This window comes from Eubalaena glacialis, chromosome 2, assembly GCF_028564815.1.
Source record: "Eubalaena glacialis isolate mEubGla1 chromosome 2, mEubGla1.1.hap2.+ XY, whole genome shotgun sequence".
In the NCBI taxonomy this organism is placed as follows: Eukaryota; Metazoa; Chordata; class Mammalia; order Artiodactyla; family Balaenidae; genus Eubalaena; species Eubalaena glacialis.
Genome location: NC_083717.1, coordinates 43928697 through 43946822, shown reverse-complemented (window position 1 = coordinate 43946822; position 18126 = coordinate 43928697). Strand labels below are relative to the sequence as shown.

Below are 18126 nucleotides of genomic sequence, written 5' to 3'. Positions count from 1 at the left end.
TGAAGTCTTCAAGGAATATTAGCTTGACAAGCTTTGATTTCAGGTGAGCTCAACTGCAAACGATGGGGCTGTAGGAGGGCAAGATCCAGGCTGGAAGGGGACCTGAGAACATAGGTCAGTTATCAGGGTTAGCCCCACACGAGGACTGGGGCCATGCTGGGTCTTTTGTTCAGATGACAGAGAGTGAGCATTAGCTCCCGGAGCTCCTGTCTGGCCAAGGATGTAATGACTGTAGTGAGGACTCTCAGATGCACACCAGCGGCAGGCATCAACCTGATTGTCCATAGGAGGTAGGAGTCCTGTCAGTGGACTAAGGATGTAGTGGAGAAGCTAGCCAATTAGGAAGCAGCCTCACAATGGCAGCCTCACAATGACTGGGAAGGCAATGGAGCTCCAGCCAGGCAGTGAGGCTTGTGGGAGGGTCTATGGACCTAGAGAAGGGAAGGCAAATGCTGCCCTTACCTCAGAAGGGTGGGACTAAAGTCAAAGCCCCAGAGGTGGATGATTCTGAGGTTGTTTGTTCATCATTCATTCATTCAATTATACAATGAGCATCCACCAAATGTCACACACTATTCTAGGCACTGTACTCCAAGAGGAAGCCGTTCCCTGCTCTCCCAGGGTTTACGGACAATGGGAGAACCAGAAAGGAAAACCAGATGGTGACAGTACAGGACTATGGAGTGTATCAGTAGAAGCCATAACACTGTTGTGGAGCATCTAATTCCAGCCAGAGGCTGGGAAGCAATGAACAAGTACCATATCTCCGTGCCCATTCTCTGTGAGACATGGTGCTGCCTTCACACTGGATTTCACTGAAGCCTTACCACAATTGTGTAAAGCAGGCGACAGTATTCCCATTTTACAGATGATGAAACTGGGGCTCAGAGGAGTCAGATCACTTCCCCAGTACCACACCAGTAGCGAGTGCTGGGGTGAGGATTTGAACCCAGGTCTGTTTCGGCTCCAAAGACTGTGCTCTTTCGAACTATTCAAAGCCCGTAAATATAGAACACACACAGCCAGAAACACTCTACTCAAGAGTCTTTGAGGATTGTTCTACCCAAAGACACAAGAGAGAAAGATAATAGAGATTACAGCGTGAGACTGAGGAAGAATTAAAATAGTGCTTTTAATATAATTCTCAGGAAATGTACAGTATGTACTTTACATCACATATTTCTAAACTGCTCATCTGGAAAATAGAAGCTGCAAAAATACAGAATACCACACTCAAAATCTATTGAGTATGTGCTTTTTTTTCCCCCTCTGTTCTATGAAGCGGTAATTTTTACCCCCTCCTATTAAAATCCAGACTCAGCTGCTTTCGGAAGAACTGTTGGAGCCCTCGGTCAGAGAAGCATTCCCAAGAGGGGGTTTTCTAAAGCATGTCAGCAGGCCACCCCCACAGGAGCCAAAGGAGGGAATGGGCAGAAGGAAATTTGCACATCTGGTCAATATTACTCTTTAGTGATCCAGGAAGATGCCTACTCCAAGGGTTTGGAGGACTCCTGGCCACAGACACCTGCTTAATCCTCGTCACAGGCCTGTGCTTGGGGCCTCAAAGGACCACATACTGGCCGGAGAGTCCTCACAGGGACCCTTGGGTTCTCGGGCAGGGCAGAGCATGCTAAGTCAGGCCCACGAGGTCTGTGGGCGGTGGTGGGCTGTTCTCTGCAGGAAGAGGAAGAGGGCCAGGCCCTCAGCTTCTCACAAAGGAGTCTTCTGAAGGTGACTGTGACTCGGGACAGGTTTTCTCAGTCTCAATGTCTTGGTACTCTGTGCCTAAAGGGGGAGGGGGGAAGAGAGCCAAGAGGAAAAAGAGATCGGTCTTTTCTGGTTTTCCTACTTATTTTTTTAGGCTTATATAATAGCATCCTGGCTTTCCAGTGGAATGGATAAGAGCAGGAAGTCATGTCAATAAAATGCTACGTTTTGCTCCACGTCACCCCAAGGAACCAGACTCCAAGCCCAAAGACCTTTATGTAGGCCAAATTTTTCTGAGAAGCGTATATCTATACATGTCTATACCAACACCTACGTGGATGTTTATTCTGTGGGAATGAATAAGATGCATCCCAGTCATTAACTTTTCATCCTACCTAAGTCACCAGTGACAGACACTGTCACTGCAACCTCTATTGAAGAGGTGGCTGTGTGCCAGAGAGAACCTCCTGGCATTCTAATGTCATGCTTTCTCCTCCAGCATTTGGGACCAGTTTGCTTTTCATTCAGCCACAGAGGGTCACCACATGCTGAGTGAAAGAATCTCCTCGTTGGAGCAAGGTTTTGAAGCCTCCACCACGCTTCTGAAATAGATGCTGTGGCTTCATTTAAAAGGCATGAAAAACCCAGCTTCGTCCCTATGATGATTTACAAGTTGTGTAGGTAGGTCTCCATGACTGTGACATGCAGCTTTCCTGTTCAATGACAGCCAGAGCGGAACCATAGAAATCCCCACTCATTTCCTTGTCCTCTCTAGACTCTGACCCGGTAATACAAAAAGTAACAATGCGGAAATGTCACTCCCTTCCTCAGGATTTTGCAGCTGAGACCTGGCTTATAGGAGATGCAGCTCACATGTTCTGGACAGTTTGGAGCATCCTTCTCAACTTTCACAAGGTTCAAGTTCTTATGGTCTTGGGGGCTCTGTTAGAAACCGTGGGGGGCAGGGAGTTGGGGAAGGTGGGATAGAAGTGAGAGAGACGGGGTTGGTTCTTGTGTGCAGAATGAATCAGGCAGAGAATGATGAGGAGCTGGTCAACTTCTGCTGACGTGGCTAAGGTGGCAAAAGGAAGGAGGAGTGTTTTTAAAGGTCTCCAGTGTTTACTGAAGGAAAAAAAGAGTTCTTCTCATTTTAGATCTCTGTGCCGGTAGGCAAAGTTTGGCAGAGGTTTTCGCCGCCAGCTCTTGCCTCATTTCTCTATGGAATTATAGACTTTTGTAGGGGTTTCTGATAGTAGATGCCTTCCTGGCCTCATCAAAGCTTCCTGAGAAGCCAGCCAGATCTGCGTTCTCACTTTGGTGGCATTTGTGGTGTCGTGGAAAGAGCACTGGTTCAGGAGTCAGACAGACCCGGCATTGGCTCCTGGTGACTTTCTAACTAGCTGTGTGACCTTGGGAAGCTTTGGTTTACTGAGCCTTAGTTTTCTGATCTGTAAAGTGGAAACAATGATACTTACCTCATAGGGCAGGTGTGAGAAAGCTGCTGAGAATATTACCTGGGATCAGGCCTTATGGCCCCTGGCACGTGGGTAGCAGCCTCATGATAAGCATGAGATTCCAGCCCCTTTCCTCCTTTAAGGGGCTGGGCTAGAGCACAACTGATGTGTTAGCTGGGTTTCTCTTATAATGAAACTTCCTACATTGCATACTTCTACTTCATTTTATGGTCTTCGATTATAAAATCCAACAGTCTTGACAAACCCATCTCCACGAGAGTTACCTTCTATTAAGTTAGCATGAATTTAAGAAGAACATTATTTTCTGGGATGTAATGGGATGGTAAAATCTCACCCTACAGGATGTTAAACCTCCAGAAAATTTACTATGGTTGTTCTAGCTGCTCCTGGTAAGAGAACATAATCACTTTACCTTACAGAAAAATATTCAGAATTGGTGCTAATCATCTATTACTGATTGTTGGCCTGAGTCGTTAATACAAAAACCAAAACGTCTAGAAACTCTGTTCCTAAAAGTCTAGTATTTGATAATAGAGCAAGACATATCTCCAACCAGTGACCAGCATCGGTGTGTCTGAGGCCCTGGGCTGGAGCCGAGCTCCTGAGGTTGATGATGAGGACTGCAGGGGTGCCAGGTGGGAGGGGTGTCCGGGGTCTCTCCCACTGGAGCTGATGACCAGTGCTGAGGACTGTCTCCCTGGCATTTCAGCACTTTGAAATTGCATTTCAAAATGCATTAGAGTGCAGGCATCATCTCCTGTTTCCTCTTACCTGCCTGCTTCTGGTAGAACATCCCAAATAAGTTATCACTGGGCTCTATGGTTAAGACTGGGAATAACACAGGAAGAGCAGATGTCCCCAGAATACAGCTGTTGCCATGTCCCCGTTGTTATGATAGGGGGCATGCGAGAGCGTGGGGGGCATCCATAGTCCATTTGAGTTGGAGTCTTCTCAATAGGACGTCCCTACAGGTGGGAAGGGTCCCTCATTTCTTGCCCAGGATGGAGGGAGTACCCATAAAGGCAAAGAACACGAGCTTTGGATTTGTTGACCTGGGTTTGAAACTCTGCTTTGTGACCTTGAGCCAATTCTGGAAGCTTTCCCAGACTCATTTTCCTCTCCTGTAAACTGAAGTTTAATAACTGTTTCTGCCTCATAGGACTATGGTTGAGATTAAATGAGCTAATGCATGTGATAAGCTGGTTCATACTAAGTGCTTGGTAAATGTCAGCTACTATTATTATTAGTTATTATTCATGCTTACCAATTATTCCACTGGGCATATCTACTAGCTTTCTAGTGCCAATGTTTCGTGTTGGAGGGAAGGAGGGAAGAAAGTTGAGATACTATTCAGTATCTGGATTCAATCTTCTTTGTCTTGTTCCTGCATTTTTCCCTCCCATGCCCACTTCCATCACTTAAGGAAAAAAAGATGATTACTCTGGTAGAGCTAGGGAGTGAGTGTCAGGGCTGGAAGAGACTGTAGATTGTATAGTTCCAATTCCCCTCGTTACACAGGAGAAAGATACTGTTGCCTTCATTGCAGACCCTGACAACAATGGGATACTTACCTCATTCTTGGAAAATGGGATACCTGAATTAGATTTTTAAGGCTGAAGGACCCTTCCAATCCATGACTCAGCCCAGGCTACAGTGGCCTCTGCTGCTACAGTCCATCAGGCTGTATGCCATGCTGCTTCAGACCTCATTGTTTTCCAGAACAGATATCAGCATGCTACAGCCCTCCCTCAGCCAAACCCAGAGACTGCCTGTCTTTGTAAATAAAGCTTTATTGGCACACAGCCCGCTCATTTGTTTACACATTGTCTGGGGCTGCTTCCCTGCTATGACAAAAGAGTAGTGGCCACAGAGACTCAATGACCCTCAAAGCCTAAAATGGTTACCACCTGGCCCTTTATGGAAGGTTTGTGAACTTGCTCTGCTGGTCCTGTCGATGGAGGGTCTCTTCCCCTGGCTCCCTGGCAGACATCCACTGCTCTTTAGTTCTTGTTTTCTAGACCACCCGCTCTCTGAAGCCTTCCTGATCCTTGATGCCATGATGCAGAACTTCCCAGCTCCCTGAAACAGCCCTCATTGCTCCCAGACACAGACAGACAGACAGACAGACCCCAGCTCTTAAAATGACTATTCTATTGCTTTTATTTGTGTTCAGGTCTGTTTCACTCATTAAACTTTGAGTTCTTGGAGGGTGGGACCATGTCTTCTCTACCTTTGTACCTGGTTCGGAGCCTGGCACACAGTCAAAATTTTAACGAAGGAGTGAGTGAATAAACACATCACTGGAAAATATCAAGCTCATACAATGCTCCCCTAAATGGCACTAATCCTGCCAAGGAAAACTGTGCTACCATGTGGATGGTCCCTGAGAAGCATGAGCTCTGTCCTTATCTCCACAGCAGTCACAGATTTCTAACGTGCTGGGGAATCCTGGCTTTTCTGAATTCCCCATTTCAGGCTTTTTAACTCATGTCCTCCCTGCATGATAACCAAGCACTCCAAGGTCACCTACAAGCATGAGGGAGGGGAGACACGGGTGGGTGGCTGTGTGCAGACAGTGTAAATTCCCGTGTGATCCTAGCAACAGGCCCTGCAAGAGGCATCTGAACCATGTCTTCCTTGCCTATTCTGCCAGTTAGAGATTCCTCTGTTTTACCAATTTATTCTTGAGCAACCATAATACCCCAGGGGGGCTAGGTCCAAAGGCTATCAGTAGGGCTGGTCACTCTCAGAGATTAGGTCCTCACAGCTGTTCAGAACTCAAGAACTTGAACTGAGTTGGGAGAGGTGAATAAGGAGGAAACAAGGAGGGAAGGGCAGAGAGAGGAGGAAAAGGACTCTGTTGACGCCTCAAACTCATTTCCAGGCTCAATTTAATTTCACTAGCACCCTCTCTTGGAAAATGTCGCACCTCTGAGGGATTTGATCTGGATTCTAACCTAAAGGGAAACACAGACCATGGCTCAAAGGAGGCTGTTGAGAGGCACTGATATGAGCTCAGTGGAGTAATTAAGCCCCTACTATGTGTCCGGTACCTTCTCCTGGATGGATACTGGTTCTCCATCAAAACAATCAGGTAAGAACAGCACAAGACAGCAAATATTCTGTTAGACTGAAAAACTGCTTGCCTGTTTTTCTCCCCTCATCCAAACCAAACCAAACATACAAACAACAAAACAATAGGGTGAACACCACCAAACAGGACAGAAGCTTACCCTGTCCTGTCCCTCTGCTCTTGACTGTATCATCAGCTGCATTGATTTCTACAGGTTGACCTTTATTGCTTCACGTTGCTCAGGAGTACATTCAGGACTCCCAAACAGGGCTTAGAACACAGGCCTGGTGGGCTTGACTGGGTGGAGAAGAAACCACACTTCCCATGACCTGAACAGTGGGCAGCAAGAAAAACAGCCTTGTAGGCTCATGGGGAGCCAACAACTTCTTTTCCTCAGAGGGTTTCCCTGTGAGTATATATATGTTTCCATTTTACATGATCTTCATGAACGGCCTGCTTTGGAAGTGTGGAAGATAACCTATTAGCAACCACGGCAGAATCCTTTTCCTGAGAAACTTCCTCAGGAGTAGTGTGGCTATCATCCCAGGGACCAGCTGGCCGCCCTGAACGGAACATTTCTGCAGGTCACCTTGGGCCTGCGTGCAAGGTATGGGAAATCTTGCCACGCCCGAGCGAGGGGATGCTCTAGGTTATTATTGGAGATGGGGAAGTGGAATCAGGGATTTGAATGTAGAGACACCACTTAACCAAACTCTACAAATCATCACTAGGGGAAGCTATTCCACTGGAGGGTGGGGAGAAAGAAGCGATTTTTATGGAGAAGTACGTTCCTTCCTGCTCGGAAGACATTAGGAAGTCTGTCACAGGATTCCTTAGAAGCTCTTGGTTTCCCCTTATTATTTTGCCTGTTAAGGGCTGCTAGCAAACTCCTTAGGGGACTCGTGAGCAGAAGCATCTCTGGCTCCTTCATTAGCTGTGAGGAAAGCCCACATGTTGTGGCCTCCTGGAGTGGCAGTGTCCCTGGGGTGCCTGGGAGCTTCGCAGCCTTCCTCTGTGGAGGCGTGAAGAAGGCAGCAAAGCTGCTGGGCTTCCCTGACCGCGCACAGCCTCAGCAGGAGGAAGACAGCAAACTCTGTCCCCCAGAGACAGAGACTTCTAGAAAATGTGTTCACTTCATATGCAGGAATATTATTGGTCGAAACCTTTTTGGTCTATATGTAGGAGTTACAAAAACCTGTCGCAAGTTGCAGCAAAGAGAGCCTTTTCCATCCATCCCTGGGCACCTTCCACTAAGGTGGTGGAGGGGTTTGTAGCAGAAGAGAGAGAACGTTAGCATTCACTTTCTAGGTTTATTCCATCCCTTACATTTTTGTTTTCCATTAAGTCCAATGAAGATCTCCCCAGGAAATCTTTCCATTCAAAATCCTGCTCAAAACCAAGCAAATAATCAAGGGGCTGGATTGGGAAGGGTATGTACAATGGTTCCTTGTAGCACAAAAGGAAAATTAAAGCTAGACTAGGTTTTCTGTTCTGGAGTATGGGAGAGAAATTAAAATTTTTAAAGGTGACAACAACACATGTTAGAGCCATCTTATAAGAGGGGACTTTAAATTTCGATCCAGTTGTTGAGAAAACTGAGCCCTGGAGTTGTTTTCCTTTGTCATCCTAACCTCTTATTCTCATTCAGCCTAAAATCTTAGGAGAAATAGCCAAAATGCAAAGAGTTTTCAAAAATCTTTTTTAAAAAACAAAAACGAAAACACAAATAGCCCCATGAAACACGAGGTCCTGCAGCCTCAGTGGGTGTGGACTGACTTTGGAGAGCTACACAATCATATACAAGAGGGCAGTGATCTATTAGCAATACATTTTCAAGACAAAACCAACCCAACACCTATACAGGATGGAATCACAGCCTCGGGAGCCACAGAGCGTACATAGTTTATGAATTGTTGGAGAACAATCCCACCTTTAACTAGTTAACATATTGATGAGCGTCCCCATTTTCAGGAACAAGGACAGACTCAAGCAAAACACAGGAGAAAGCTCTTCCGGAAGCATCCTGTCCCGAGGATGCAGCTGATCACGGTGGCTCTGCACCGCGACACAAGCTTCTTTTGGGCATCCTTGCTCCGTGGGGCTTTCTCTAGTTTGGGGCTGTAACTCAAACTGCCCCATTTATAGTGTTTGTTTGTTAAAAATTCAGCACAATGCCCCTCTCCCCCCGCCCCACTCTTTTCTTTCCTGATTGATTCTCTTGTCGCCTTCTAGATGACCTGAAAATACGTGTCTGTCTGAGGTGAAAAAGCCAACCAACCAACCCATCCTTGGGGTCTTTCCAGGCCCAGGAGCGGCCTAGATCAAGGTCACTGCAATAGCATGAAAGGTGGGTGAACTGGACCCTGTGTGTGCGTGTGTGCGTGCTCTCTCTCACATAAGCTCTGCCCCTTCTGCAAACGGCCTCACCAGGCCAAGTCAGCTGGACGCAAGAGGTTTTCCTGTGATTCTTACCCAAAACAATGGTAGGTTCGCTTCTAGCTGTTTGAGGTTCAGCCACTTTCAAAACACACACAGACAAAGGCCTCTTAGTTCAAGACTGACCCTGAAAATATTGCAGACATTTTCAGGCAGTGAACGTGCAGTAGCTTCCAGGAGCTTGTGGGTCTGTTATCCCAGACACTACGTGCTGCTCAAAGCTTGTGCTAGGGAACCGTTCTTTTTTCCCTCTCCTCTCCCCAGACGCCCTGCACCCATACACACAACCCACATCTGAGCGTGTCTCCGCCGCAGGTTGAAAAGAACGCCTCTTGGCATGTGAAGCAGGCATATGAAAGGGCTTCCCGTGACAGTGATCACTGAATCATGGGGAATAAATGGAGAAGGCAAATTTGCAATTCATCACGTTATCCCCTGTTGCCTCAGATGTGATCCTTTTAAAGGCAGGGTGCATATACACTCTCTTTTTTAAGTTTTTTTTTTTTTTTTCCTTCTCATAACACACTGCATATTCTCGTTTTCACAGACTATCCAAATGAGGATAAAATGATAAAAAAAAATTACAATAGATTAATTGCATCCCTTGAATAACATTATATTTTTGGTGCATTAAAAAAGGAGAAAAGTAAAAGCAACTAGCATAATAAATTCGGCCTAGAGAACTGTGTTAGTGACTGAAGGGTTAACACAGATTTGAGAAGTAGTTAAAAATAGTATCAGAGGATTATACATACAACAGTTTGAAATTCATATGCATTGCATTTTTTTCCTTAAAAATGGCAAAATGTTTGGCAAATGTAAGCAAATGACTTGGACTAGGTTGGGTTTCACCGGCTCTGAGCGAAGTCAGTCATAGCCAGGCGAGGCCCACTGCTTCCTGAGGTCACTCTGCGGGGCTGGGGGACGCACCCCAGTGGGAGGTGCTGCGGGGAAGGGGAGGTGCTGGCCCCCCATGTCCGGCTCCCCCTGGGGCCCTCAGTCTTGAGAAATGGAAATGGAGCTGGTGAGAGGTGTCAATTACAGTCTCCAGCACAGATCACCCTTTAGCATCGCTGAGAGAACTCTGGGGCCTTGAACCACATGTGTAGACTGGGTGAGTCGTCTACACAGCGACCCATATTGCAAAAGTTAGAGAAGCGGGCCTCCACTCCTCTGACTTGGGTGCCCCTCCACTCCCGTGTGGGTGGGGAGGGTGGCATGGGGGTGTGTCACTAGTGCTTATCCTGGCAAATGTTGTCAACTTGGGTTTTTTTAGTAGACTTCTTTTTTTTAATATATATATATTTTTTTGTTTTGTATGTGTATATATATATATATCCAGAAAGGTCCATCCTCCAAGCCGGCCACCACTGTTCCCTGAATTTGGCAGTGCCTGTTGCTTGCAGCTGTCGGCATCCTGAAAAACCATGAGGTGCCTTCAAAGAGTAGACTCTGAGCCCCAGGAGGTTGCATGTCAACCACGTGATCCCACGCTCTCCTTATTTTGAATCCTGTCTGGCTCTGATTTTGACAAAAAGGACAAAGGTGCTGTGTGTACATGTGTGTGTGTCTCTGTGTGTATTTTTTTTTTTAACTTTTTTCTTTCTTTTTTTTTTTTTTTTTTAGGAAAAATGACCCTTGGATGATTAATACAGAGTTCAACCCTCCTTCAGTCACTATAAAACCGATTCCATGTTCTCACACCACTCATGATCTTCAAGGTTATAGATAAATTTTGTCCTATGCGTCTGGTTTGCGGGCACAGGGTCCCTCCCCAGATTGTCTAGGGTCAGAGTAGAGGCAAAGAACTCACTGGTGCTCAGCCCGCCCTCGTGGTTTTTGATGTATCGTTTATAGTTTTTCCTCAGGCACTGCCACGTGGTGGTGTAGAGGAGGAAGGCAAAGGACTTGAGTGCGATGGCGATGCTGACGTACAGGTATCTGTAGGCCACGTTGTCGTAGAGGACGCAGGCGCCTTGCTCCCCACAGAATGTGCTCCAGAACAGGCAGGTGGAGTCAATGCCAGCCCCGAAGATGAGCGGTGGGGGGATGAAGCCTGTCGGAGGGAAATGGACAGTTAACGTTTGGGCTCGAACGGCTGGTTTGATGGAGAGAAGGGCTCCCCTGTCCCCGTACGTATCTCTTCTGACAGGACTGCAGGGTTCGTGGACCATATTCAGTGGTTCTACAGCACAGTGGGGAAAAGACCCTGTCCAGAGGTCGAACTGCTTACGTTCGAATCTCAGCTCTGCCTCTTACTGCACAAGCCTGTGCAAGTTATTTAAGCCCTCTGTGCCTTAGTTTCCCCGTCTGCAAAATGGGGTTAATAATATCAGTCCTTCTCAGATCACTGTAAAGGTTGGCTCACTGAATACATGGAAAGCATTTAGAACAGTGCCTGGCACAGAGTAAACACAAAACAAATGACATCTGGGATCATCATCCACTGAGAGTCTGAGGAGGAAAAGAGTCTTCCCTGAAGGGAGACATTCTTGGTGTCACTCAAGGAAGTGCACCCTTGTAGAGGAAACTGCTAAGAGGCATCATACTCTGTGTATTGTTCTTTTGCATGGGGCTTCTGAGGCTTTGTGTGCTCTTGAGAGGAGGGAGTTGGAACCAGAGGGGACCAGAGGTTGAAAATGAGTACACTACACCTCATGTGTGTGTATATATAATACGTGCACACACATATGCATATGAAGGATGTGTTCTCATATATGTATATATACACAGATATGTAAATATACATATGCGTATGGTTTAATAGCTGGAAAATATCTGCACACATACTGACAACTTTCCTTCCCCTAAATATTACCACTGGAGCAGAATATTTTTCATTCTGAACCAGGAACCGGTTTTAAAACCTTCACAATAGATCATTTCATGCACCTACAACCAGTCATCGAAAAAGGCAGATGAGATGGAAACTATTCATCATCCTTAATTCAGTTCTCTGTTACTCTCTGCTTTCATGTGCCTGCTGCTACCCCCGAGCTCAAAGGTTATCAGGCCTGGCTGCACATTAAAATCATCTGAGGTGTCCTATCCCAGAACAATTAAATCAGAATATTGGGTACATGGCGTGGTCATCAGCATTATTAAAATAAAACAAACATTCCCAGGTGATTCTGGCCTGTTGGGGGAAAAATGTTTCATCTGTATTATGGGAAAGCAATGGATGGGCCATTAATACAAATTAATTGCTTTGGAAGAAACAGTGTCCCCAAGGCCAGAATATGGTACCAATCATCTTCGGTGAGAAGCAGGAAGTGATCCCTGGAAGCAGGTGGTGACAATTCCCATATCCCAGTGCCGAGGTACCCTGATACCCTGAGCATTCTTTTCAGCCCTGGACTGAGTTTCACTTTTGTATTTAGGAAAATCCCACTGAGAATTTGATGAGATATCGACCTTCTGTCCAGAAAACTACATCTACCCACAAAATCGTATCCACATTTCAGGGGTTTCATGGACCCCTGAAGTCCATCCATGATCACCAGAATAAGAATGGCTATGTTATATCCACAGCAGAGCCTCCTTTCTGAGGGGCCCTCAGAGGGCAGCCTGGGAGAGGGAGGCTTAATGAAGGAAGCAGCACTTCCTTGGTTTTTTTTTGTTTTTTTTTAATTGAAGTCTAGTTGATTAACAATGTTATGTTAGTTTCAGGTGTATAGCAGTGATTCAATTACACATATCTATTCTTTTTCAGATTCTTTTCCATTATAGGTTATTACAAGATATTGAATATAGTTCCCACACTATATAGTAGGTCCTTGTTGTTTATCTATTTTATATGTAGTAGTGTGAATCTGTTAATCTCAAACTCCTAATTTATCCCTTCCCTCCCTTTCCCCTTTGATAACCATAAGTTTGTTTTCTAGTCTATGTCTGAGTCTGTTTCCTTGTTTGTTTGTTTTTTTAACATCTTTATTGGAGTATAATTGCTTTACAGTGTTGTGTTAGTTTCTGCTGTATAACAAAGTGAATCAGCTATATGTATACATATCTCTCCATGTCCCCTCCCTCTTGCGTCTTCCTCCCACCCTCCCTATCCCACCCCTCTAGGGTGGTCACAAAGCACCGAGCTGATCTCCCCGTGTGATGCAGCTGCTTCCCACTAGCTATCTATTTTACATTTAGTAGTGTATATATGTCAGTGCTACTCTCTCACTTCGTCCCAGCTTACCCTTCCCCCTCCCCGTGTCTTCAAGTCCATTCTGTACATCTGCGTCTTTATTCCTGTCCTGCCCCTAGGTTCATCAGAACCATTTTTTCTTTTTTTTTTAAGATTCCATACATATGTGTTAGAGTCTGTCATACAGTGTTTCCTTGGTTTTAATGACTGGCCTGGGATGGCATGGGGGGAGAACTGCATGATCCTATCAGTGTTGATGAGGTTGGCAGGGCTTCCTCCCGGGCCCAGGTGCCTCAGTACTTATCCTTAGCACTGTCCAACTCTGTCGCTTGTTACCCCAAAGAGAACCCCCCCCACCCCCAGAAAGAAATTTTCATTGAAACTGCAATTAAATCTCTCTGGCAGCTTGAGTTAATAAACTCCAAGCTCAAATTCCCATACAACCTGCTCCTTCTTTGCAGCTCCCAGGTCAGGTTGGTCTTGGTGGGTGGAAACTCACATTCCCAGCATTCTCTGCCCCAAAGGCTGCCCAGGTGTTTGAGACCTTTCTCACTAACCAATGTGTCTTCTCCTGCCCCCCAACAGATACCTTTCTTCATTTAACTGAAAAAGAGCCAACTGGAGGAACTGCCATTGCAACCACCGATAGACACTAAGCTACACTCCACATTACTTAGGTAAAGAAATGGCGATCTGGAGCCAGTTTAGATTGTGGATAGACTTGGGGATCAATGGGACATATTTGGCCTGTTCCTATGGCTCAGTGGGAGAATGCAGATCCATTCACTTTTCTATTTGTCACAGTTTTATTAGGTTGTAATTAGCTCCCAATGCTCCTCCCTCCTTTTCCTTCTGCCTCTCTTGTCCTAGCCCCACCCATCACCAGGCAATGGGAAGCCAAGACTATGACACCTCTGGTATAAGCTTTGCCAAGGGAAGGAACTGATGGTACAGGACCCCTCGCTCCACAATGCACAGGTGCCTGAAGAGTTGTATGCAAATCCAAGTTGGGCAAATCAGGTCATATTTTAAGCACATTGCAGGAAATGTACAGTATAATGGAACCATTCATTAATGCTTGCTTAAATTAATTAAAAAAAAAAAATCCCTCTAAAGTGCCAATATGTAACTCTTTCACATACCTGATCCAAGTGAGGATTTTTATAACATGGAGTTGTCTTAAAGTAGGGCATATTTCTATGTGCTAACAATGTCAATTTTATCCTTGTCGAGCTTTACTATTGGATGACAAGGCCCTGGAAAGTATCAGAAAAAGCCTTCAAACAGAAATTAGAAAGCTAAGTGCCTAGCAAAGTTTTTCATGTTATACTCGATATTTTGGAGACCACTGTGGTCAAGATGAAAGACCCTCTCACTTAAGGAGCTGAAAGGTTGGGGTAAGTCACTTTCGGTGCCTCAGTTTCTTGATCTTTTAGGAAATAATATGGCCTGTCTGGTCAGAGTCAAGGTGAGCACTCTGGTACAAATGAGCGGAGTGTTATGCAAGGGTCTGTTCCTTCCATATGGCCAGAACTTTTGCTACCTTATTTATCTTGTACAGGGGACTTGGGGGTGATAGCTTAGAATAAACTCTGGATTGGGTACCTTACGAGTAGTACCTAATAACCTTTGTGAAATCCCTTTTACATTTCTGAACAGAGGAAATATTAGCTTTCTTTTCTGCCAAGTTCATCTTTTCCTTTTTATTGACTTAAAATGCTTTTCCAAAGGGGAGCTCTAGCTCTCAGGTCCTGAATTCCAGGTGTGCAGAGAATATTAGAGACGAAGCACTTGCTGGATCTCTTATTTAGAGGCCTTTGCCATTCTAGAACTCATCTGATTAGTGACAGAAGGGAGGTAAGTTGGGTAAGGTGTATGTTAGTACCTACTTCTGCTGTGATGTCTTCAGTTACCTAAGGAAGAAGGAGGCAAGTGATGATAATGAAGTACTTCTTTAGAAACCATGTGTTTTAAAAGAATGCTCTCCTCCCTGGAGCCCGCAGGAACCGTCCTCTCCCTTTTGAGCTCTCTTCTGCCTATGTTTCCTTGGGAGGAACTCACTGATGCAGTAGGCATTAACTAAGGTCCCATCACAGGGACACTGGGAACCCACTGTATGTTGGGGAGGGTATCCGGAAGCTCAAAGCTGTTACTCGCTATTACAGAGAATATTAAAAGGATTAAATCTTACTTCCTATTACACTCAGGCCCAAATTGCAGCTATATTTCAATGCAAAAATTGCAGTGCCGCTTAAGGAAATTGTCTCTGTTTTCCTGAAATCTATTAACAAAGATTAAACCTCGGTGTCTTGTATCTTGGTTACTTAATTCACTCCCTGGGTTGAAAAGGCCAGGCCTATTTATATTCTTTGGTCTAAACTTAAAAGGTGAACAAAGGCTTTTGTAAGAAAAATAAATTCACATTCCTTTATGGGACAAAATGGAAGCTGCAAATTACTCTTGCATTTACATTTCAAAAGATATCCATTCCTCTCCCAGCTTACCTGCCAAGACTTGAATTCACCATGGAGTCTCTATTCAACCTGATGGAATTACTGTTACCTCCAGCACAAGCTAGAAGGGGATGTCAAAGTATGTTCTCCTGAAAGGGTTAATGAGTTTCTCTGTTTCAGCAATGCCAAGAAAGAGACTGGACTGTCCACATCGTCCAGCATCGTCCACGGGCACCTGACATTCACTTTTCTTAAATCTGAGAAGTTGGGAGGAGCTACTCTATTCTCATTTCATTCCCGGCTGCCTTGTTAAACTCACTGAGGCTCAAAGAGCTGCAATAACCTGCCAAAGGCCTCACGGCCAGTAATGACAGAGCTGGACTCAAACCTGGGTATGCCTGACTGCAGTGGGGTCCACGGCAAGTAGCCGGTATCACCTTAGAACAGGCCAGGATGTAGATCGTGGGTGGTTCAGGTCCTTCAGGAGGTCAGATAAATCACTGGTGCTTAGTAAACAACTAAATGCAGAGGTGAGTGGAAGGGGTCTCCCGCACATTCCAGACCCTATATCCTGCGCCCCACCATCCCATGGCTGGGGGCACGGCCTCTCATCTGGGGTCTCTGGCTGGCCGCGCTTACTCCTTACAATGCACTCATTCTACGTGTTCATTTCTCCCACTTGCTGTAGAACTTCTTTATATTCAAGACTTCGCAATGGGAGCTCAACAGATGTTTGATGAACCACATCAGGAGCTTCTAAGACGTACTTCTCCTAGACCAGCTCACCAATGACCCAAGACCCAAGGATAGTCTGCTCAGGAATGACACCTGTGTACAGAGGTGCACCTTGAGGCTAACGTTCCCAACGCTCTTTGCCCAGCAGGCTGCTCTGGAAAACTAAGAGCAGGCATTTGTGGAGGAGAGTTTGTGGCAGGTAGTGAGTCAGCCCAAGTCATCCCTCACAGTTCCCTTGAGACACCTGTGTCTGTTACCTTATCCTATTAAAGGCTTCTCTGTAGGCGCAGTCCCAGAGGCTCAAATCCTCAGCTTTATCTTGTGCTTCTGCTGTTTCTCTCTTGCTTTCATCTAGTCACTGGGGGGCTCAACAGACATTACCTCCACAATATGGCTTCCATCTGTCCTTGCCTTTTAATCCCACTGCCTTACCCGGGTCACCTTCTCTTTTTCTCAGTGCTTTAGTTATCCTGCATCCTGCTGAATCACCTTTCTCCCAGGTTGATCTTCCTAACTCAGAATTCTGAATATTTCCATCTCATACCATCATTTGTTCCACACTTGCAATGACTCAGCCAAGTAAAATCTTTTTTCCCTTGAAATTCAAGGTCCAAACTCTTCTAGCCCTATACGTTACCCATACTTGCTTCATTCTCCTACTGGAGAGGGCAGGCTCTGGCTCCCACTTATTTTTATATCCTTTGCAGCATCGAGAACAGTGCTTTTGACATAGCAGGATCTCAGTGTATATTTGTTTCCATTCATTTAATTTGGTGTAACAGCTATGGCATGCAGTAGACCTCCAGGAGCAAGATTCTGGATCAGACCCTCGAGCGGACGTTATGCCCACACCCAGAGAGAAAAGCGGTGATCAGGCCATTTGCAAAAGGATGAAGAAGGATGGATTTGATTACATCAGGCATTCTGCTTTGAGTAGGTCATTCAGTTTTCTCTGGATTTCCTGACCTTTATCCAGCTCAGTCTTCTCTCCCACTCAACTTCTACTGCTGTCCTGGGTGACGTGAACTTCTCCATGGACATGAGCTTCCACACTTTGGCCTTTCAACAACTCACCCTCAATGTCAAGGATGTTCCCGTCCTCTCTAGTCATGCCACACCCTGGGTTTTGTCACTTCACAGACACCAAAGCTTTGGCCACAGATTCTAATTCTTTTTTACATGAATTACTGCATCCAGTTCCTACATTCCTTTCTCTCTCTCTCCTCTCTCCCCTCTCCTAGTTCACCTCTTCCTTATCCAGCCCAGGTACCATGGTCCATCACTTTAGCCTCACTGTGACCACCATCCTTAATTTCTTTGCTCCACACTCCCTCCACTGCACCTACCACTGATATCACCAATGGCATTCCTAGGCTGCCACGGGCTGCTTGGGAAGCTCTTGGTGCCACACTGACCTGGGCCAATGCAGTCTCTGCCCCTGCCCTTTCTAACAACTCCTTTCCATTGGCATTTAAAGCAACAAGGGAAAATAGCCTTGCCTTCACTTCTGGATCTCGCTCTTTCTACTCCTCACAGCCAAGTATCTGCAAAGAGTGGTCTTCCCTCACTGCCCCCACTTCCTCAAGCTCTGACCCACCAATGGTGGTGAATCAAAGACTGAGCCTTGAGACCAGCACTGTCCAGTATGATAGCTACTGGCCACATGCAGCTACTTAAATGAAAATCAATAAAAATGAAGTGAAACTAGTTTATGGAAGCCACCTTTCAAGTGCTCCATAGCCCCATGTGGCACAGATTTGGAGTATTTCCACCATCACAGAAAGTTCTGTTGGACAGTGTTTGTTGGTCTATACCACTCCCAACTTGCTCCTCATCCTGGTCTTCCTGTTTTAATAAGTAATATCCCCATGCACCACATGATCCAAATCTTTCATAAGGAGCTGTCACTGTGGATTCCTCCTTCTCAGATACTCCAGTGTGTACACTTCCATTCAGAGACTAAGCCTTGACAATTCTTCCTCTACCCACATCTCCCCATCTTGGTAGCCAGCAACTCAGCTTGGGTCTCCATCAGCTACTCTGTTATACCAGTGGCTTGTTACTCAGTTCCCACATTCTCTACATGGTAGACAGACAGTGGGCCTTTCT

At 45.7% G+C, this 18126-nt stretch overlaps 1 protein-coding gene across 2 annotated transcripts in view; it reads right to left on the bottom strand.

Moving 5' to 3' along the window:
- Positions 1-1196: 1196 nt before the first annotated feature.
- SLCO3A1 (solute carrier organic anion transporter family member 3A1) overlaps positions 1197-18126 on the bottom strand; it is a 324443-nt gene continuing 307513 nt past the window's right edge. The window contains exons 10-11 of one of the 2 annotated variants that reach the window (XM_061179978.1): positions 10505-10747; positions 1197-1785 (exon numbers count right to left, since the gene is read on the bottom strand). In XM_061179978.1, the coding sequence (XP_061035961.1) occupies positions 1703-1785; positions 10505-10747 (326 nt within the window). In that variant the 3' untranslated portion in view covers positions 1197-1702. Of the gene's footprint in view, positions 1786-9275; positions 10748-18126 lie in introns of those variants that run through there. The other variant, XM_061179977.1, reaches the window with a different exon arrangement.